At 47.4% G+C, this 23,467-nt stretch overlaps 1 protein-coding gene across 1 annotated transcript in view; it reads right to left on the bottom strand.

The window, feature by feature from the left end:
- The window catches only part of MFSD12 (major facilitator superfamily domain containing 12), a 32,211-nt gene extending 28,050 nt beyond the window's left edge, over positions 1-4,161 (bottom strand). Inside the window, exon 1 of the mRNA XM_056867715.1 lies at positions 3,900-4,161. Within this exon, the coding sequence (XP_056723693.1) occupies positions 3,900-4,083 (184 nt within the window). The 5' untranslated portion in view covers positions 4,084-4,161. The remainder of the gene's footprint in view (positions 1-3,899) is intronic.
- Positions 4,162-23,467: the final 19,306 nt, after the last annotated feature.

Below are 23,467 nucleotides of genomic sequence, written 5' to 3'. Positions count from 1 at the left end.
AGCCCCCTGCCCAAACCGCTACACACCCAGCTTCATAAGCACTTTTGATGTACAGTTTACCGACCAACCACGACGCAAGCCTTCAGCTCCCCTGCAGCCGCAGCCAACCCCGCAGCCCCGAACGCAATCTATTTCTCGTGGTTTGCTAGAAGGCCAATTATTTTAACTCAGACCAGGAGAATTGGCCAAGCCGCTCAACAACGGAGCACTTCATTTCCTCCCGGCTGCAAATTCCAGAGGCTCGTTGGGATAGACTGCGGCAGCCCAAAGAGTAAAAAGAGCCTTAAAGATTAACAAAATTTATTGTGGAATCTGCTTTGGGCAAGCCGCCGCCTTCTTTGTCAATTGCACAGAGAGTTGCATCATCCCCGATTACGGAATCTCTTCTTTGTCCGCCTAGATTCAGTGTAAAACAGCGCAGGACAAGAGATCACACAAGGCCATATTCTCAGTCACCAGAGAGGACCTTGGCGCTTTGGGATCAGAGCCTAAGCAGTGGCGGATCTACTATGAAACTAATGAAGCTTAAAGCTTCAGGGCCCCAAGCAACTTTTTAAAAAATGAGTGAATTTTTCAACAAAATCGATGGAGTATTTTTTAAATGTTTGTTATTAACATAAGGCTATTTTAGTGATAGAATAATAAGCCAATGGGTTGAAGCCAATGGCTTAACCTACAGCGTGGTGTAGTGGTTAAGAGCTGTGGACTCTGATCTGGAGAACCGGGTTTGATTCCCCACTCCTCCAAATGAGTGGCAGAGGCTAATCTGGTGAACCGGGTTTATTTCCCCACTCCTACACACGAAGCCAGCTGGGTGACCTTGGGCTAGTCACAGCTCTCTCAGCCCCACCTACCTCACAGGGTGTGTGTTGTGGGGAGGGGAAGGTGATTGCAAGCTGGTTTGAGTCTCCCTTGAGTGGTGGAGAAAGTCACCATAAAAAACCAAATCTTCTTCTTCTTAATAGTGACCTTAGAATATGCTCTAATACCCATTGGCCTCAAAATGTCCCTGTCATTGGTCAAATTTCAAAATTTTCTCGGGGGCTTGCAGCACCCGAACCCCCAGCTGTATGGGCTTGCTGAGCTTGCCAGAATCTATTCAGAGCCTACATTTGGGCAGCTGGATCCTCGAATCCTTCGTTGGTGCACGGCTTAATAACTCTATCGCTCAGCCCTTAGGCTAGAGCCAATCGGAACCATAAAAAGACAGCTGAGTTCTCAATTCAGGCTGCGCTCGTCTCGCTTGTGCATTGTAACACCAAAAATCAGATTTTCACCTCTTTCTCCTAACAAGCCCCCTCTGATGACTTTCTACCTATTAGTGAACGAACTGATACATCTGTCATAGGACAACTCCACTGAAGAAGATAACAGCGGTGGGAAGGGGCTCACGGTATGGCCCATTTTCAAGGACTCCACCCCACCACCTTGTTCTCCATCATTTGGGCCTCAAGGACCTTGCAAGGGCAGCAAGACCCTTGGGACCATTTTGGGCGTTGCCCCATTGTTGCTGGTTGAGAAGGCCTGCCTACATAACATTTCAAGCTTCAGGGTTTACAGTTCAAGCTTCAGGATTTCCATCTAGACCAGTGGTTCCCAAACCTTTTGGGCCACTGCCCCCTTGGTTCCACAAACTCAACCCCAGCACCCCCTACCCTATCCAAAACACAGTTGAAGGGTCCCATCTCTAGCACCCCCTGCTGCCCCCCTGCCTCTTAGTGCCCCCCTAGGTAATCCCCCTAGGGGGTGGTACTGCCCACTTTGGGAACCACTGATCTAGACATTAGGAAGAATTTTCTAACAGAGTTCGAGCAGTTCCTCAGTGGAACAGGTTTCCTCGGGAGGTGGTGAGCTCTCCTTCCTTGGAGGTTTTTCAGAAAAGGCTAGATGGCCATCTGTCAGCAATGCTGATTCTATGACCTTAGGCAGATGATGAGAGGGAGGTCATCTTGGCCATCTTCTGGGCATGAAGTATGTGGTCAGTGGGGGGGTAGTTCGGAATTTCCTACATTGTGCAGGGGGTTGGACTAGATGACCCTGGTGGTCCCTTCCAACTCTATGATTCTATGAAAAACGTAGGTCCACCACTGAGTCTTAGGAAACCTTATACTCTCTGAACCCGACCTGCAAGAATTATTCTGGTCTACGGTACAGATTACTAAGAATGTTAAACGCTTAATACTTGAAAGCACTTTTATAAACACACTGACTCTTTTGTTACTTATACCGTCTTGCAGAACCAGAGGCCGTTTTCTGGCCAGGGGCATCAATGCCGCCGTTAATCTGACGGCACTGACAGGTAGCTGGCACGGAGCAGCCTCTGAGCCAGCCAAGAGGAAACTTTCACTTCCGAAAAGAAAGGGCTCCGGGAAAGAGAATCAGCAAAACTCCGGCGAAGGCAGATAAAAGCCTTGGAGCAAATTCTGAAACAACCCAGAATGCTACATTACGGTTCCCAAAATCACCTCTGGCCATCTGCCAATTTCCTTCTCACAGATCCCTCCAGGGAGCAAGCGTTGTTTTTTTAAGTGCTTCTGAACATGTGCAGAGAGCCTTTGTGATAAGGAATGCTTTCTCACCCTCCAATTCGGGCAGCACTAAGGTGTTGAGGTTGAAGCTGGCATGTGAAAATGCCGGTCACGTCCCAGAACTAGCGGCCCAGAAATTGGACAAACAATGATCGAGAAAGGTAAAAGCATTTGGGACTTCTTAGTTAGGGGGGGGAATGATCAAAAGGGGGGGCTGAGATTGTTCATACAGTTATGAGAGGGACACAGTTTAACTCTTTCAGTTGCTCTGTGAGGCAGATCGAAGGCAGACTGTGATTCATTTCGGAAACCCCCAACTGCAAACATTGGCAAAAGACTTTGAAAAGAACTGAAAACAAGGCAGGCAAGAGAAGGGCTAGAAACAAGCAGCAGAACCTCCACATTCTGATGCAGTATACCTTCGCCCAGCAAAAGCTGGGAGCCAAGGAACTGAACGGGCCGCTTCTGAGCACCCCAGAGCCAGCTGGAAAGAGAAGGCAGGCCTAGATCCTTTATCTTTCTTCTGCAGATCTCTCTCAGCCTTTACACCTGTACGGCTTCCCTCGCTGTTTTACTTCGCAAGCACCACCCTATGAGTCAAGGCTCTGCCGAGAGCCCGCAGCGATCCCGGGGAAGCCAAGTCAGTGTCGTGGCTGGACCAGGATTTCCTTTATTCCATTCTTTATGCTTGTGGGCCCAACACATCATAAGCAAAACAAATTCAACGCATTCCATAATACATAAATAACCAAACACACCAAAATAGAATATCTAAACAGTCCCGTTAAAACACTGGTTCCCAACCGGGGGTCCATGTACCCCCAGGGGTCCGCCAGAACTAAATTAAGGTCCGCGAAACATAAACCCATAATAAATTAATATTTTCAATTAAAAGTTCTCTATTATAAAAATAGATATTCAAATATTATTCTAAGTTTACTGTTTAACTGTTATGATTAAAGTTTATTTTCAAATTCTCGGACTTTTTATTTTGAACCTTGGGGTCCCTGCACCGAACAAAAAAGTCCTAGTGGTCCCTGGTCAAAAAAAGGTTGGGAAGCACTGCGTTAAAAGGAGGCATCATTAAAACCACAGATAAACATTCTGCCACAGCGAGGGTTACATTTGGGTCAGTATCAGCCAATAACTTTGCAACTGTATCTTGCTTTAGGGCAGGTCCCCACCTCCAAATGTATATTGGGATCCATTTGTCTCCGGAGAGAGCATGCTTTTTACAATCTACAGGCTGGAGCAGGATTTGAACCCGGCTCTCGCCAGTCTCCCGACCGCCAGGCTGGCTCCAAACGCCCCCTGCCCTGGACAGGCACCCCCCACCCCCGATTTCCCCCCCCCCTCCCGGCGGGTCCTTACCGATCAGGTGCCAGGATTTCCTCCGGCCGTAGCGCCCGCAGCCGCCGGCCTGGTCGGCCTCGTAGCCCACCAGGGGGGTGCAGATGCCGTCGGCCACCTGCCCCGCCAGCAAGAGCGCCCCCGCGTGGCGGCTGCTGTAGCCCAGCACGGAGTGGAAGTAGACCAGCAGGTAGGTGAACCACATCGAGGCGCACAGGTCGTTCAGGAAGTGGCCCACCGCGTAGCTCAGGCGGGTGCGGAGGGCCAGCGGCGGCGGCGGCGGCGGCGGCGGGGGGTCGTCCATGGCGGCCGGGAGCCGAAGGGGGAGGCGGGACCCCCCCCCCCGGCCCCAGGGCCGTCCGCTCCCCTCCCCGCGGCTCACAGCCTATGGCACCCGAAGGCACCGGCCGCGCGTAAAAACGCACCGGCCGCACCGACCGCGCGTAAAAACCCGGCCGCGCGTAAAAGCGCACCAGCGGAGCGCATCGGCGCGGGCGGGCGGACCCCGCCGGGGGGCGGAGGAGAGCCGGCGCGGGCGGGGGAGCTCTGCCCGGCCATGCGACCGCCGAGCGGCTTTTATGGCCTCGGGGCAACCCCCGCCGCGGCGGCCGGCCGGAGCTGGGCTCGGCGGCGCCCCCCGCCGGCCGCTCTGCAGGCGCGACCCCTCCCCGGCATCCTCCGGCGAGCCTCCCCCCCCTCCTTTCCCAGCTCCGGCGGGCAACGTAGGCGAAAGACAACGGGAGCCAATGGACGGGCTCGAGGGAGGGAGGGCGGGGAGGGGAGGGGAGGGGAGGGCAGGCGGGGTTCCTCCCGGAGGCCGCTGGGCCGCGGCTCCGCCTTCAAGAGCGGCCGGCCGCGCGGAGCAGGGTTGCCGCCTCCGGGTCGGGAAGTGCCGGGAGGTCTGGGGGGCGGAGCCTGAGGAGGGCGGGTTTTTTTTGGGGGGGGGGGCTCGTTGCCACCGAGTCCAGGGGAGGGGATCTCTATCGGCCGGAGATCAGTGGTACGTCAGAACATAAGAAAAGGCCCTGCTGCATCAGACCCAGGCCCATCAAGTCCAGCAGGCTGTTCACCCAGCGGCCAACCAGGCGCCTCTGGGAAGCCCCCAAGCAAGACGACTGCAGCAGCACCATCCTGCCGGTGTCCCACAGCACCTAATATAATAGGCATGCTCTTCTGATCCTGGAGAGAATAGGGATGCATCATGAGCATAAGTACATAAGAAAGGCCATGCTGGATCAGACCCAGGCCCATCAAGTCCAGCAGTCTGGTCACACAGTGGCCAACCAGGGGCCTCTAGGAAGCCCCCAAACAAGACGGCTGCAGCACCATTATCCTGCCTGTGTTCCACCGCACCCAATATAAAAGGCCTGCTCCTCTGATCCTGGAGAGAATAGGCGTGCATCATTAGTATTCCTTTTGATTGGTGGCCGTGGATGGCCCTCTCCTCCATGGACACGTCCACTCCCCTCTTAAAGAAGAAGAGTTGGTTTTTATATGCCAACTTTCTCTACCAGCTTACAACCACCCCTACACAGAGGCCCACCTTCTTGTAAAGCCTTCCAAGTTGGCAGCCATCACCACGTCCTGGGGCAGGGCGAAAAGCCCTGCTGGATCAGACCCAGGCCCACCAAGTCCAGCTGTCTGTTCACACAGCGGCCAACCAGGTGCCTCTCGGAAGCCCCCAAACAAGATGACTGCAGCAGCATTTACCTTGCCTGTGTTTCACAGCACCTAATATAATAGGCCTGCTCCTCTGATCCTGGAGAGGATAGGGATGCATCATGACTAGTATTCCTTTTGACTAGTAGCCATGGATGGCCCTCTCCTCCATGAACATGTCCACTCCCCTCTTCAAGCCTTCCTAGTTGGCGGCCATCACCCCATCCTGGGGACAGGGAGTTCCACCATTTAACTATGTCTTGTGCAAAGAAATACTTCCTTGTATCTGTTTTGAATCTCTCCCCCTCCAGCTTCAGCAGATGACCCCCATGTTCTGGTCTTACGAGAGAGGGAGAAAAGCTTGGCTACGCTTCTGTCAAACAGGGCCGGCCTCGCCCTTCATCAGTTGGCGTCTCAGCCAAGGAGTGCCTTCGACACCCTCTCCAAGTCTTCACTTCGAATTCCTTATTGAACGTTGCCTGTTGCCCTCAATTTTGACACAGGGTGTAGACCCCTCATCAGAAACAAATCAGTTTGCACTGCAGGATCCGGGCACCCTTATTTATTCCCGCTGCATCCCAGCCCATCAACGCATTGGGGTGGGATGCTTGCTTATCGGGGGATGTTTGCTTTTTTCTTTTTCTTTCTGGCATGCAGGGTATCTCAAGCATTCGCACGCAGCACCCAGGTTGTTCAAAGCCGGATTTGCCCACGAGCTAAGTAAGCTACAGCTTACCGCCTCAGATCAGGAGGGGCCTCTGAATATTAAAAGAAATTATTAACAATGAGTAAATTACCCCTTGGGGGAGGGGCAATGCTACAGGGCCTCTTAAATTTGACATAGTTTAGAGTCTCTGCAAGTCTTAATCGGGCGCAGGGTCACAGAATGGGCACTGGCGGTGGTGTGGGCTTTCCAGGGAAAAATGCCACCCCACCCCCAAACAAACCTTAATACCAGACAGGGCGGGGTCAGCAGCTTTACAAGTGAAGACCAATGGTTTTGCCATTTGTTTCCTCGGCCAGGTGGGTGGTTGAATGGACAAGATCAGGTCGGGCATTCCCTGCCCTGATCTCGGCACCCAGAAGATCTCGAGAATATGCCTTGGTCTGTATAGTCATCCTGTTTCTCACAGTGGCTAATCAGATGCCGTGAAGGCCCGCTGCAGGGGCACAGAGACTTCCCCCTCTTGCTGCCCCCACTGCAGGGGTATGGAGGCTTCTCCTGGTTCTGCCCCCACTGCAAGGGCACGGAGGTTTCCCCCTGTTGCTGCCTCCAGCAATTGGCATTCAGGGATACACTGCCTCTGAACAAGGAGGTCCCATTTAGTCATTCTGCCTAATACCCATTCACAGCCTTCTTTCCTCTGAATTTGCCGAATCCCCTTTTCAAATCATAGAATCAGAGAGTTAGAAGGGACCACCAGGGTCATCTAGTCCAACCCCCTGCACAATGCAAGGAATTCACAACTACCCCCCACACACACACCAGTGACCCCTACTCCATGGCCAGAAGATGGCCAAGATGCCCTCCCTCTCATGATCGGCCTACTGTCATAAAATCAGTATTGCTGACAGATGGCCATCTAGCCTCTGCTTTAAAACTTCCAGGGAAGGATAGCCCACCACCTCGCGAGGAAGCCTGTTCCACTGAGGAACTGCTCTAACTGTTAGAAAGTTCTTCCTAATGTCTAGATGGAAACTCTTTTGATCTAATTTCAATCCGTTGGTTCTGGTCCAACCTTCTGGGGCAACAGAAAACAACTCGGCGCCATCCTCTATATGACTGCCCTTCAAGTACTTGAAGATGGTTATCGTATCCCCTCTCAGTCTTCTCCTCTTCAGGCTAAACATCCCCAGCTCCTTCAACCTTTCCTCATAGGACTTGATCTCCAGACCCCACACCATCTTCGTTGCCCTTCTCTGGACACGTTCCAGCTGGTCTACTTTCTTCTTCAATTGTGATGCCCAAAACTGAACACAGTACTCTAGGTGATGTCTAACCAGAGCGGAGTAAAGCGATACCATCACTTCTTGTGATCTGGATACTAGCCTTCTGTTGATACAGCCCAAGATCGCATTTGCCTTTTTAGCTGCCGCATCACACTGCTGACTCATGTTCAGTGTTTGGTCTACTAAGACCCCAAGGTCCTTTTCTCACACACTACTGCTAAGACAAGTCTCCCCCAACCCCCATCCTATAATTATGTATTTTATTTTTCCTGCCTAAATGCAAAACTTTACATTTATCTCTGTCGAAGTGCATTTTTAATAAACAAGATCAGGTTGGGCATCGCTTGCTCTGAACTCGGCACCCAGAAGATCTCAAGAATATGCCTCGGTCTGTGTAGTCATCCTGTTTCTCACAATGACTATAGTCAGATGCCGTGAAGGCCCACTCCAGGGGCACGGAGGTTTCCCCCTGTTTCTGCCCCCACTGCAGGGGTGCAGATGCTTCCCCCCGTTGCTGCCTCCAGCAACTGGCATTCAAAGATACACTGCCTCTGAACAAGGAGGTCCCATTTAGTCATTCTGCCTAAAACCCATTCGCAGCCCTTCTTTCCTCTGAATTTGCCAAGTCCCCTTTTCAAGCCGTCGTAAGGCATTGCCACATCCAGTGGCGGCGAGTCCCACGTGTTAACGATGCATTGCACGATGCAAATTTATGCCTGTCCTGAATCTGCCATCCAGTATTTCCAGAGAGGGACAAAAAGTTCTCCTCGGCATTCACCATACCTTACATAATTTTATATTTATGATGACCTCCCTGTTCCCTTTGTTGCTAATCTGGGGAGATAGCCTGGCTTGTAAGAAGAAAGGTTGAAGGAGCTGGGTATGTTTATGAAGAGGAGAAGACTGAGAGGGGATATGATAACCATCTTCAAGGACTTGAAGGGCTGTCATATATAGAGGATGGCGCTGAGTTGTTTTCTGTTGCCCCAAAAGTTCGGCCCAGAACCAACAGGTTGAAATTAAATCAAAAGAGTTTGCGTCTAGACATCAGTAAGAACTTTCCAAGAGTTCGAGCAGTTCCTCAGTGGAACAGGCTTCCTCAGGAGGTGGTGGGCTCTCCTTCCCTGGAGGTTTTTAAGCAGAGGCTAGATGGCCATCTGTCAGCAATGCTGAGTCTATGACCTTAGGCAGATGATGAGAGGGAGGGCACCTTGTCCATCTTCTGGGCGTGGAGTAGGGGTCACTGGGTGTGTGGGGGGAGGTAGTTGTGAATTTCCTGCATTGTGCAGGGGGTTGGACTAGATGACCCTGGTGGTCCCTTCCAACTCTATGATTCTATGAACTAGTTCGCCAGCACATTGCCCAGGGAAGGGCGGAAAACCCGGTACTGAGGCTGCAGCTAAGCAAGTTTGGTCATGAATCCTTCTCTGGATGGGAGAATGCCTGACAGCCGCAGACATGGAGCCGTTTGGAATTTTGGGGAGGAAGGACAGTAATGTAACATTCCCATTACAGCGCCAGTGCAGGTCTCAGGCAGGGGTCTGCCCGTTCCCCTGCTATGTGATCCTTTAAACGGGGGATCATCAAATCATAGAGTGGGAAGGGGCCATACAGGCCATCTAATCCAACCCCCTGCTCAATGCAGGATCAGCCTAGAGCATCCCTGACAAGTGCTTGTCCAGCCTCTGCTTAAAGACCGCCACTGAGGGGTAGCTCACCACCTCCCTAGGCAGCCGATTTCACTGTCAAACGACTCTTACTGTAAAAAATTTTTTTCCCTAATATCCAGCCGGTACCTTTCCTCCCGCAATTTAAACCCATTATTGCGAGTCCTATCCTCTGCTGCCAACAGGAACAGCTCCCTGCCCTCCTCTAAGTGGCAGCCTTTCAAATACTTAAAGAGAGTGCTCATGTCCCCCCTCAACCTCCTCCAGATTAAACATTCCCAAGTCCCTCAGCCTTTCCTCGTAGGGCTTGGTCTCCAGGCCCCTGGTCATCCTCGTCGCTCTCCTCTGCACCCGCTCGATTCTGACCACATCTTTTTTGAACTGAGGCCTCCAAAACAGCACACAATACTCCAGGTGCGGCCTGACCAATGCAGTGGACAGCGGAACTATGACATCTTGTGATTTGGATGTTATATCTCTGTTGATGCACCCCAATATTGTTTAATTGCATATGGTTAACTAGCTCAGAGCACACACCGGTTAGCTATTTAGCAATGTTAGATTTTTGGGAATGAATTACTACACTATGGATCCTTACCCTTATGGAGACGTGTGATATAACCTACAACTTGTTGAAGAATATCTAGACCGCTGATTGTAAGTATTGCTATATGTTATTTGTAAAATATTTGTAAAATATTAACAACTTTAAGCTATTTGAAAATGTTGTAAGACATTAGCCCTTTTGTAATTATGAATGCATATTTTGCACTTAATTATAATATAGGAAGGACTGATGAAGAATTACTAATTAAGAATTTTAAACAGCCGTATCCTCATCAAGAAATTGGCTTCTACAAGACCAAGATATTTCATTTGAAGAAACTTATTGTACTCTCCCAAGAGACATTTCTGAACTTTAGTGTCTTCACTGCACAATTGTCACTTTATTGTTTGTCATATTGTAAGTCATGTCTATGTATGTTCACCTTCATGTGTATATGTATAATTAAGTAGCTTTTGTTAACTAGTTTCTTGCTCCTGTACTAACTACCTGGCAGATGGCAACCCTAGCAACTGCCCTATGAGGAGCGGTTGAAATGCTTAAGGTTGTTTGCCTTAGAAAGAAGGCGGCTAAGGGGAGATATGATAGAGGTCTATAAAATTACTCATGGTATGGAGAGAGTGGACAGGGAGAAACTGTTCTCCCTCTCATAAGACCAGAACGTGGGGTCATCTGCTGAAGCTGGAGGGTGAGAGATTCAAAACAGATAAATGGAAATATTCACTCAACGCATTGTTAAATGTGGAACTCCCTGCCCCAGAATGTGGTGATGGCTGCCAACTTGGAAGGCTTTAAGAGGGGAGTGGACATGTTCATGGAGGAGAGGGCTATCCATGGCTACTAGTCAAAATGGATACTAGTCATGATGCATCCCTATTCTCTCCAGGATCAGAGGAGCAGGCCTATTATATTAGGTGCTGTGGAATACAGGCAGGGGGATGCTGCTGCAGTCGTCTTGCTTGTGGGCTTCCTAGAGGCACCTGGTTGGCCGCTGTGTGAACAGACTGCTGGACTTGATGGGCCTTGGTCTGATCCAGCAGGGCCGTTCTTATGTTCTTGTGAAGAAGCAAGATGCATAAATCTCCAATGAGTTTCAGGGATCTTAGCCACTGAACTTAATAATGTAACTTCAAGGAGGTGAGGTTACTAAAGGGGACCTTAGAATAAAACATGCACCTACCTTAGTTTTGCCAGCTCTGGGTTGGGAAATACCTGGAGATTTTGGGGGGTGCAGACTGAGGAGGGTGGGGTTTGGGGAGGGGAGGGACTTCAATGGGGTATACTGGCATAGAGTCCCCCAAGTGGCCATTTTCTGCAGGGGAACTGATTTGTGTTGCCTGGAGATCAGTTGTAATAGCGGATCTCCAGCTGCCACCCAGAGGTTGGCAACCCTAATCTAGCTATTCTCCATTAATATTTCTGTCACTTTCCTTCGTTCCCTTGAACACATCTGAAACTGCCTTATATTGAATCAGGCCATCCGAGTCGGTACTATCTACTCTGACTGCCAGTGGCTCTTCAGGGTCTCAGGCGGAGGTCTTCCCCATCACCTACTATGTAGTGGTTAAGAGTGGTGGTTTGGAGTGGCGGACTCTGATCTGGAAAACCAGGTTTGATTCCCCCACTCCTCAACATGAGCGGCAGAGGCTAATCTGGCAAACTGGATTTGTTTCCCCTCTCCTACACATGAAGCCAGCTGGATGACCTTGGGCTAGTCACAGCTCTCTTAGAGCTCTCTCAGCCCCACCTACCTCACAGGGTGTCTGTTGTGTGGAGGGGAAGGGGAGGTGATTGTAAGCCAGCTTGATTCGCCCTTAAGTGGTAGAGAAAGTTGGCATATAAAAACCAACTCTTCTTCTTAACGGGGGATGACGGGGATTGAACCCTGGGACCTTTTGCATGCAAAGCAGAGGCTCCTCCGCTGAGCCACAGCCCCGCATGAAGAGGACAGGAAACCCAACCCAAGCAACTGTGCAAAAATGAATATCACCACCACCACCACCACCACCATGGGTCACCAGAGTTTTGTGGCAATAGAACCTAAGTTCCCTGGCACTCCCCTTGCTCCTATCATGGGGTCCCCTTCTGTTTCCCTCCCCCTCTACAAGTCATTCTGTCTTTGAAGCATCAGCTGACCATTCCTAGGGCGCCACTGATGGTGTTCAGATGGTGCTGTCCCTCTGGCATTCACCACTTCAGAGCTCCTGAGGTGGGGGTTGAGAAGGAGGATACTGGCACTGGCGTGCTTTAAAATAGGGCAACACAGACTATCTTGGGATGACTCTTCCAGCATGTGATACTTGGAAGACAACCTGCACAGAAATAGGCTGGAAGCAGCTCTTTTGAGCCATTCCCCCCAAGAAAGAATATTCAACGTTAAAAGCCCCCTGGGGTCCAATCTCTTTCTCCCATAAGGGGGGCTCCCTGCTAGATCTCTGCATGAGTCAATGCTCTCCGGGCTTGCCATCTTCTAACAGCCTGGCAGTGGGTGCAAGTCCTTCTGCCCCATCTCCACATTAGGTGTGATCGGCGCATTTGGTCACTCTCAATTAGGGTTGCCAACCTCCAGGTGGTTAACAAAGCAAAATAGCACTACAGCCACAAATCCAGTAGTTGCTGGTAAATATTTATACCACAATGAGTGTCCATTCAATACACAATATCTAGAAGGAATGACTAGCAGTTAACACAATAACAATTTCAGCTCGCAGTTGAAGCAGCAAATACTTTGAATATCATCAGTGTGTGTATTCTAAAATGTCCTCAGATTGCAAAAAACAATGATGGGTTTCCGGTAAAAATCCCATTTCGCTCCAGCTTCATCAAATTTAAAAATCCTGAGATGAGAAAGTTTGAAATGTGCTCATTTTCAAGCATAAGGTGTATACCTTCTACATAGAAGCAGATCAGCCAGCCAGTCCCAGGCACTTCTTGCTGAAAATTTTGATTACCAAACCTCCAGATGGTGGCAGAAAATCTCCTGCTATTACCACTGATCTCCAGCTGATAGAGATCAGTCCACCTGGAGAAAATAACCGCTTTGGCAATTGGACTCTATGGTGTTGAAGTCCCTCCCCTCCCCAAACCCCGCCCTCCTCAGGCTCCGCCCCAAAAACCTTCCGCCGGTGGCAAAGAAGAACCTGGCAACCCTACTCTTGATGCAGAGGCTTATGGGCTCTCAGAGGAGGTCTTTATCTTATGTCTCTGTATGAGTAACAGACTCTTGAACGTATGACTCTTCTAAGAAACCATTGGTGAGTCACTGCTTATCCTACACACCAACTTATATATAGAAATGTAAGGAGATAGATGGAACTTTTTTTCATACATGGTGGTAATGTAAGAAGATAAAACATTTTTGGAGTGAAGTACATAGCGAAATGGGAAACATTCTAAAAGTCAAATCTCTAATGGAACCCAAAATTATGTGGTTAGGAATCTTACCATCAGCAATAAAAAGGCAATGGAAGAACTGTTCCGATAGGCGATCATGGCCGCAAGAGTGACGATTGCTACAAAATGGAAGTCAGAGGAGTGCTCAGATACAGAAGATTGGAAAGACAATCTAGCAGAGTATGCTATGATGGCCAAAATGACCGATTATATGAATCAAAGATCTAGTGGAGAGTTCCAGAAAAACTGGAATTTATAATATGCATATTTTTACTGAACAGTGTAAGACTGGGAATGAAAATGATTAGTTTAAATGCTACGATAGGAAAATATTGTAAGGTCTGAGTTCACCTGTTGAATCCCAATCACCAAATGTCCAGACAGGGTATTCTAAGAGGCTGGTTTATTTGGGAAGCATAAGGTGAGTAGCAGGAACTTACAGGGGAAGGTACGAGGACTCTACGGGGGGAATGCAGGCAGGTTGGAACTTATACAGAAAACCAAAGGCACAGTTGGTTACCAGGCCGAGCCTGGTTCCCATGGTAGATTACAGTTATCACACAAACGGAGAGTAAGCAGTCATAACAAACTTCTGTGAAACAGAAACTTGAAGGCCAGCTGCCTGGAGCTCACAAATATATGATAGAATTTATTGAATACATATAAGTATCTCCAGGTTGCTAGAATGATTTAAGAAGGCTTAACTCTTTGATATAACTAAAAAGTTTCTTGTTTTTTTATTATCTCAGAAAAAGATTGATCAAAAAGCAGTAGATTTAATGTTATGTAGCAATAGATTAATTATTATAAAGTTATGGTTGTATGTACTGGGAAGATGGCTAGAAGTATACTAAGAAATGTTTTTTACGTCCACTCTGTTAAAGTGTATTTGATTAGATTTTGTGTGTTGTTTGTGTATGTAATGTATTGAGAATGTATTGCATGTGTGTATTTTGCCACATTTGTTTTATTTGTTTGTATGTTTGAAGATTTATGTTTATATAAAATAAAAATATTTTTAAAAAATTATCAGGGGACTACAGCAACTGCTTTATGGGGGGCGGTTAAAACGCTTAGGGCTGTTGTTTAGCTTAAAAAGATGGTGGTTAAGGGGAAACGTGATAGAGATCTATAAAATTACGAGAGAGTGGACAGGGAGAAGCTTGTCTCCCTCTTTCATAATGATAGAGTGTGGGGTCATCCACTGAAGCTGGAGGGTGAGAGATTCAAAACAGATTAAAAGAAAAATTTCTTCACATGACAAATTGTGGACCTCCCTGCCCCAGGATGTGGTGATGGCTGCCAAGTTGGAAGGCATTAAGAGGGGAGTGGACATGTTCGTGGAGGAGGGACTATCCATGGCTATTAGTCAAAATGGATACTAGTAGGGTTGCCAGCTCTGGGTTGGGAAATACCTGGACATTTGGAGGGCTGAGCCTGAAGAGGGCAGGGTTTGGAGAGGGAAGTGCCATAACGTCCAATTGCCAAAGCGGCCATTTTCTCCAGGTGAACTGATCTCTAATGCCTGGAGATCACTTGTAATAGCGGGAGGTCTCCAGCCACCGCCTGGAGGTTGGCAACCCTAGATTCTAGTCATGATGCATACCTATTCTCTCCAGGATCAGAGGAGCAGGCCTATTGTATTAGGTGCTGTGGAACACTGGCAAGATAAATGCTGCTGCAGCCGTGTTGTTTGTGGACTTCCTAGAGACACCTGGTTTGCTGCTGTGTGAACAGGTTCTATGAAAAAAGCCCACAAGAAAATTGCCCACCTGCACAAGCAGGTCGCCCAGAGGTGAAAAAGAGAAGATACGAGGCACTACATGACATGGTTGCCACTTCTGTGCAGGAGTATGAGCAGGTGGAAGATAAACGTACTTACTTAAGGAGATTGGCTAATTTGCAGTAAAGATTTATATCTGAATTATTATTTACTCGATTTATTATTGAATGTTGGTCCCTCATTTAATCCCGGGGGGTCCCCATTCATTCCGGGTTTGTTTTCAACAGCTGGCAGAGATATAAAAACAGTGAAATAGCTTCATTTTCATGTCAAATGAAAAACTGGCAGGGATATTAAAACAGTGAAATGGCTTTAATTTCATGTCAAATAATCACTGTAAAGGAATAAAGTATATAGTTCAATAACAAATAAGAGACTTTTACAGAAGTGTGAATAAAATTAATGTGAAATGTAAGAATAAAAAATGAATAATTATCAGGTATTATCATACCAGTACAAATAGTGGTTTTCATGATTTGGAAATAATAAAATACGGTTCTTTCTGATCTAGTTATTTTTTATTAAGTAATTGTTAATGTTAATAGTTGTGAAATTTATGTTATGGGTTGTAAAAATTATGTTATGGCTGTAATTTTTTAAAAACAAAACAAATAATATTAAGTATTCAAATGTGAGTATTTTTCTGTGTGGGCTTTTCCCCATGTGGGCTTTTTTCCGTGTGGGGTTTTTTCCACATGGGCTTTTTTCCGCGTGGGCTTTTTTCCGTGTGGGCTTATTTCCGTGTGGGTTTTTTTCTGTGTGGGCTTTTTTCCGTGTGGAGTTTTTTCTGTGTGGGCTTTTTCCCATGTGGGCTTTTTTCTTGTGTGCATTTATGACCATGGGGTTTTTTTTGTGGACAATTTTCTTGTGGGCTTTTTTTTTGTGGGCATTTTTTTTGGTTACCGTGTGAACAGACTGCTGGACTTGATGGGCCTGGGTCTGATCCAGCAGGGCTTTTTCATATGTTCTTAGGATAGGAAACCCAACCCAACCCAACCCGAGCTCTCTCAGCCCCACCTACCTCACAGGGTGTCTGTTGTGGGGAGGGGAAGGGAAGGTGATTGTAAGCCGGTATGATTCTCCCTTAAGTGGTAGAGAAAGTCGGCATACAAAAACCAACTCTTCTTCTTCTTCTTCCTAATGGGGGATGACGGGGATTGAACCCTGGGACTTTTTGCATGCAAAGCAGAGGCTCCTCTGCTGAGACACAGCCCCGCACGAAGAGGATAGGCAACCCAACCCAAACAACTGTACAAAAACAAATGTCCCATGGGTCACCAGAGCCCTGTGGCAATAGATCCTGAGTTCCCTGGCTCTCCCCCTGCTCCTATCATGGGGTCCCCTTCTGTTTCCCTCCCCTACTAGCCATTCCGTCTTTGAAGCATCAGCTGACCATTCCCTAGGGCTCCACTGCTGGTGTTCAGATCTTGGTGTCCCTCTGGCATTTACCACTTCAGAGCTCCAGGAGGGGGGTGGGTCGAGAAGGAGGATGTTGGAAGTGGCATGCTTTAAAAGAGGGCACCTCAATCTGTCCTGGGACAACTCTTCCAGCATGTGATACTTGGGAGGCAAGCTGCACAAAGTAGGCTGGAAGTAGTTCGTTGGGACCATCGCCCAAGAAAGAATATTCAACATTAAAAGCCACCATGAGTCCAATCTCTCCCATAAAGGGAGAGATTGCTATATCTCTGCATGAGACACTGCTCTTTGGGCTGGCCGTCTTCTAACTGGCCTGGCAGTGGGTGCAAGTCATTCTGCCCCATCTCCACATCAGGTGAGATTGGGTCACTCTTGATGCAGAGGCTTAGCAGAACTATAGTTCCTCAGAGGAGATCGTTATGTCTCTGTATGAATAACAGACTCTTGTATGTATGACTCTTCTAAGAAGCCATCGGTGAGTCACTGCTCGTCCTACACACCAGCTTATGATTTGATTAATCTTCTCTATATGGTGGAAGGCCTATTCCTCCAGGTACTAGCTGGAAATCTTCTCCTATTACAACTGATCTCCAGCTGATAAAGATCAGTTCCCCTGGAGAAAATGGCCACTTTGGCAATTGGACTCTATGGCATTGAACCCCTTCCCTCCCCAAACCCTGGCCTTCTCAGGCTCCGCCCCAAAAACCTCTTGTCGGTGGCAAAGAGGGACCTGGCAATCCTACCTAATCTGCATACAGCTCATTTATGCATGAATCTGATCATGTTAAAACTTATGCTTGGCTTTAGTTCTTAGACTTCTGGTTGTTTCTACAGCCCAAATCCGATTGCATTGTTGATAGAATATCCCATCCTGTCGATTGCATTCACTCACTTTGCGTAATCCGCCTTGAGTCCAAGTGAGAAAGGCAGACTATAATGTAAATAAATAAATATACTTATGTTTTTCCTCTGTATGGAGGAGGCCTTTTGTGCTTCTGTAGGAGTCGCCGCTCCTGGTTTATGTCTTTCCAGTCGGTCTTGGAGGAAGGGCAATTTTGCTCTGCCACTCTGTGTTTCTTGCTTTTCTGATTTTATCACCCAAGTGCACAGAATGTGGTATTTGGAACCAACAACATTTACCTTCCTGAATGGCTCAATTAAGCATGTTTCTAGACCTTGGGGCCAGAAAGAAATGCCACAGTAGCTTATATGGGGAGCTCAAGATCAAATCAAGCCTGAACTGAACCTAGAAGCTAAAATGACTAAACTCAGGCTATCGTATTTTGGTCACATTATGAGATGACAAGAGTCACTGGAAAGGACAGTCATGCTAGGAAAAGTTGAGGGCAGCAGGAAAAGAGGAAGACCCAACAAGAGATGGATGGACTCAATAAAGGAAGCCACGGCCCTCAGTTTGCGAGATCTGAGCAAGGCTGTCAAAGATAGGACATTTTGGAGGACTTTGATTCATAGGGTCGCCATGAGTCGGAAGCGACTTGACGGCACTTAACACACACACACACACACACACACACACACACACACAAGTTTTGACCAAGAAAGCCCTTAGTCTACATTAGATTCTTGTTGTACAGCTTCCGGTGTTACCTATTTACAAACAAAGGTACAAAGCGCTGAAAAACAGAACAAATTCAAGTGGCATTTGATTATGTGGCTTTATTTATTTAACAGCATGTTCCCCAATCTTCCAACAGACAAGCATCAAGCATCTAGTTCCCCTTCCCTCCAAAAAGTAATAGATTGGATATATATATATATATATATATATATATATATATATATATATATATATATATATATATATATATATATATATTTCTCACAATCAAGACAAAGTGTGAATTGACAACACATACAGAGCAAAGAATAGCAAGGAAATCGAGGCAGCCGCTCCAGGAATGGAAAGCCCATGGGGTTGCATTATTGTGACTAGATTTCCACCTGCCCTCAAGACTCCCACTGGACTTTTAGGGAGAATTTAAACAGGATCCACTTTTCACTTTAGGGAGCTGTAGAGCGAGGAGAAAATGCACCTTCTGAAATTCTCCCTTCCGCCCCCTGTGGGCAGGACGGGAAGACTCCCCTGACCAATCTGGCTCTGGAATTAGGAGGGGAAAGAGGGGAAAGCCAGGAAGCTCTAAAGCAGGGGTGTCAAACATGCGGCCCGTAGGCCAGATCCGGCCCCTTGAGAACTCTTATCCGGCCAGCGAGCCAGCCGAGGAAGCCACCCCCTCCAGTCCAGATCTGGGCTGGCGAGGCCTGGCCCGGCCTGACCAAGTTATATTTATGCCATAGCCGGCCCTCGTAACAAATGAGTTCGACACCCCTGCTCTAAAAAGTAAGAAGTGGGTTGGACAGGGTTGGCCAAAGCGGGGGGACGGGCACACAAAGGTGGTGATATTGCAGCCCGCCGTCGCCTCCCAGTTCCTCATTCTCCATACCCTACTGCCCTTCACATGTTAGTCTGTTTCTCATCTTCCACCTTCGGTTGAGCAGCTTTGGAACTCCCTTCTTCTGCTTCCATGGCTATGTTGTCGTAAACGTTTCGGCCCTTCCTGGGAAGAAAAAAGTAGACTAGGAGTGATTTGGAAGTGACCCTCTCTACTTTTTTTTACCCTAAATTCCCTTGCAAATGAAACCCACAACTAATTATTTCCATGTCCTTTCCTGTTTTTTCTGACCTGACCCCCCCCCAATAAAATGTACACGTTCTCCCATTGTATTTGTGCTCAAATATATCAATGTGGTATAACAGTTAAGGATGCTGGACTAGTATCTGGAAGCCCCAGGTTCAAATCCCCACTCATATCGTGGAAGATGATACCTTGGGCCAGTCACGCTCTCTCAGCCTAATCTCAAGGTTGTTGTGAGGATAAAATGGAGGAGAGGAGAAGGATGTAAGCCACTTTGGGTCCTCGTTGGGGAAAAGGCAGGATAGAAATCAAGTAAATAAATAAAATACCAGCACAGTATGAAATGTAAAAATACAAATACCAATTGTATACAAACCTCCCCCCCAGGTACGTGAAAATTAATCGACAAAATCAACAGCAAAAAAACAGAGTAGTGAAACAGCAGACAAAAGTATTAACGAATAATTTAAAAAAAGAAAGACTTTTCATCCATCCCTGCAGGACGCCTAGGGTTGCCAAGTCCCTCTTCACCATCGGCAAGAGGTTTTTGGGGCAGAGCCTGAGGAGGGCGGGGTTGGGGAGGGGAGGGACTTCAATGTAGGGTTGCCAACCTTCAGGTAGCAGCTGGAGATCTCCTGCTATTACAGCTGATCTCCAGCCGATAGAAATCAGTTACCCTGGAGAAAATGGCCACTTTGGCCATTGGACTCTATGGCATTGAAGCCCCTCCCCAAGCCCCACCTGCCTCAGGCTCCGCCCCCAAAACCTCCCGCCGGTGGCGAAGAGGGACCTGGCAACTCTACTTCATTGGCATAGAGTCCAATTGCCAAAGCAATTCTATGGTGAAGAGGGACCTGGCAATCCCAGGAAAGAGCCAGTGCTCCACTGAGAGAAACTAGCAGAATAATTAGGGTTGCCAGGTCCCTCTTCACCATCGGCAGGAGGGAGTTCAATGCCATAGAGTCCAATGGCCAAAGCGGCCATTTTCTCCAGGGGAACTGATCTCTAGGCTGGAGTTCAGTTGTAATAGCAGGAGAGCTCCCGCTAGTACCTGGAGGTTGGCAACCCTAAGCATAATGCTTTTGCCTTTTTAAAAAGTCACGACGCTTACCTCAGTTGACGTTCACTTTCTGGTGTCTCTTCAGTAACACTGCCAACGGAGCAAGATCAGTACAGAGTCAGAGGGAGAGAGGTGCTGAGAAGAACCAAAGTGCATGCCCACCCACACCCCATAGCTAGAATCCTACCTAGGCCCCATGGCCATTTCGGTCTCATGACACATGACACAATCCATGTGTTCCCCACCAACACATGCCTCTTTTGTGGACCCCTAAGATAGGGGGACCCGGACCTACATGTAGGGTTGCCAGCCTCCAGGTACTACCAAAAAAAATATAACACCCAGTGCTGTAGCAAGACTATGTAGGAAAACGACCAGCACACAGGCTCACTGCAAATGAAATAAACTACAATGTTTAAAGTTTAAATTCCTATTCTGATCACTATAATAGTTACAATATTTACAACCACATTCAAACATTACACTCATGGGTGTTTCAAAATTATTCAACAGAGTTTATGCTGTGTGTTCTGGACGCTTTCTTAGGATCACACCGTGACTTGTTGAAGAAACATCACACAGCTTTACTATTCTTCACCAGCGTATGGGGAATTGCAAGTACTTCGGTTCTTTTTCGCTTCGTTCTATGTTAATGATTGGCTCCAGTACAAGACATACAGGAGTAATGAAGTGAAATGCAAATTTCTTTTGAGTGACCATGATCCTAAAATTACGGCTACCGAGGCGGAATTTCTTACAGGAGTTCTTAAAGAACAAGAACAGTTTTATTAACCCGACTTGTAACTTATATGTATTGCCCTTTGGAGGTATATTGTTGTTTTTTTCTATCTCTGTCTTTTGGTATGCCAATAAAGGCTAATGAAATGAAATGAAAATGTTAATGATTGTTGAATAATTTTGAAACACCTGTGAGTGTAATGTTTGAACGTTGTTGTAAATATTGTAACTATTATAGTGATAAGAATAAGAATTTAAACTTTAAAAATTGTAGTTTATTTCATTTGTAGTGAGCCTGTGTGCTGTCAGCCTCCAGCCGGTAGAGATCAGTTCCCCTGGAGAAAACGGCCGCTTTGGCCATTGGACTCTATGGCATTGAAGTCCCTCCTCCCCCTCCCCAAACCGTGCCCTCCTCAGGCCCCGTCCCTCAAAATCTCCAGGTATTTCCCAACCTGGAGCTGGCAATGCTATCTCCAGACTACAGAGAACAATTTTGCCCTGAGTATGCTAACAAAATTCGACACAAATGTCCCCTTCAAAATTGTCATCTGTTTTCGCAACATTTGGGTTGCCAGGTCCCTCTTCACTACCAGTGGGAGGTTTGGGGGGTGGAACCTGAGGAAAGAGGGGTTTGGAGAGGGGAGGGACTTCTTTTTTTTAATTTTTAATTTTTTTTCTTGTTTTTCAAACTAATTCACATTCAATTGTATCATTCCATTCACATAGTGTATAGTATAAACAATTTCTATTTTATCACTAATATATATATATATATATATATATATATATATAATTGACTTTCCCTCTCCCCTCCTCTATCCATTTAATATCCTTTTTTCTCTCTTTGTATTTAAAGTCTAATTCATTATATTAACCCACATTTATCATTATCTTAAAGTCTAATCTTTAACTTTGATATCTTAATTACTTCAAACAATTTGAATTAGATCAAAACATATCCCTTAACATTTCCCAAATTAAATTCATTTACACAATATGTTGTCCATGCCTCCCATTCTCCCCCAAATTCCGTGTTGTCCTTTTGATTTATTAATGCAGTAAGTTTTGCCATTTCAGCCAGTTCCATCATTTTATCTATCCAGCAGTCTTATCTGGTATCTCAGATGTTTTCCATTTCATTGCATAGACCAATCTTGCGGCAGTGGTGGCATGTATCAAAAATGATCTCTGAGTCACTATAGAATCTGGTATTATACTTAACAACATCATTTCCGGTGTTTAGGGATATTATATTGTACTATCAACCTTAATTCGTTGTAAATCACATCCCAAATTTTTTTTGCCTTTTCACAAAGCCACCAGACGTGGTGAAAAGAACCAACTTCTTCTTGACATTTCCAACATTTTGGTGACCTTGCTCCATGAGAGGGGAGGGACTTCAATGCCATAGAGTCCAATTGCCAAAGCAGCCATTTCCTCCAGGTGAACTGATCTCTATCGGCTGGAGATCAGCTGTAATAGCAGGAGATCTCCAGCTAGTACCAGGAGGTTGGCATCCCTATGCATCAGGCACCTCAAAGAAGCAAGCCAATTGGAAAACGAGAGTGCCCAAAAGACAAGGGGGGAAAGAAACGTTTACAGACTGAAGTGGAAATAGGGTTGCCAACCCCCAGGTACTAGCTGGAGATCTCCTGCCATTACAACTGCTCTCCAGCCAATAGAGATCAGCTCATCTGGAGAAAATGGCCGCTTTGGCCATTGGACTCTATGGCATTGAAGTCCCTCCCCTCCCCAAACCCTGCCCTCATCAGGCTCCTTCCCCAAAACCTCCCACCAGTGGCAAAGAGGGACCTGGCAACCCTACGTGGAAAAGAGGCAGATTCCAACCTCCCCGGTGAGGACCAGAGAGAAAAGGACTTACTTTTTGGAGCAGAAGAACCGATTGACGAGAGTCGCCACGAAAATCACAAACAGGAAGCACATGACGGCTGTCAGCCCCACCAGCCAGGGCTCCAGAGGTTTCGAGTTGTCCGTGGTTCCAGTGATACCTCCTGCCGACATCAGACAGTGGGGTTACGGGTACGCTCTGGGGTGTCCCCCCCCCCACATTATCTCAAATCTTAATCTGAACCAAGGATCAGCACGGCACCGGCGATGCACTCATAATCAGTTGCCCCAAGCATGTGTGGAGTGCATTTCCATCCCCATGGTGGGAGTGCATGGAGACCCACTAGGGTTGATCACTGGGTCTCCTCTTAGGGTTGCCAACCTCCAGGTAGTAGCTGGAGATCTCCTGCTATTACAACTGATCCCCAGCGGATAGAGATCAGTTCACCTGGAGAAAAAGGCTGATTTGGCAATTGGACTCTATGGCATTGAAGTCCCTCCCCTCTTCAAACACCGCCCTCCTCAGGCTCCACCCCCAAAATATCCTGCCAGTGATATTTCCTCCATTTCCCCCTCCCTCCACATTTGGTAAAGAGAAAAAGGCACATAGACAGAGGCACGCATTTCTGGCGCCTACAAGCTCAGCAGTGTGCAGAGCCATAGGGTCTCTTCAGCCCCAAAGGCTGCGTGGTGTGATGGGAGGGGGAATCTCGTTGACTTATCTCTTTTTTTTCTTTGCAAAACTAATGCTTCCGCTTTTCAACACAGCAGCTCCCCAAGGCAGCTCGCAAGCGCCAGGGTGGGGCAGAGGTCCGAGTGTGAGACTTCTGCTTGGGAGTCCCGAGTTCAGATC

Source organism: Euleptes europaea, chromosome 2 (assembly GCF_029931775.1).
Source record: "Euleptes europaea isolate rEulEur1 chromosome 2, rEulEur1.hap1, whole genome shotgun sequence".
Taxonomy (NCBI): Eukaryota; Metazoa; Chordata; class Lepidosauria; order Squamata; family Sphaerodactylidae; genus Euleptes; species Euleptes europaea.
The sequence above is the reverse complement of the archived record's forward strand: the minus strand, read 5'-3'. Positions and strand labels throughout refer to the sequence as shown.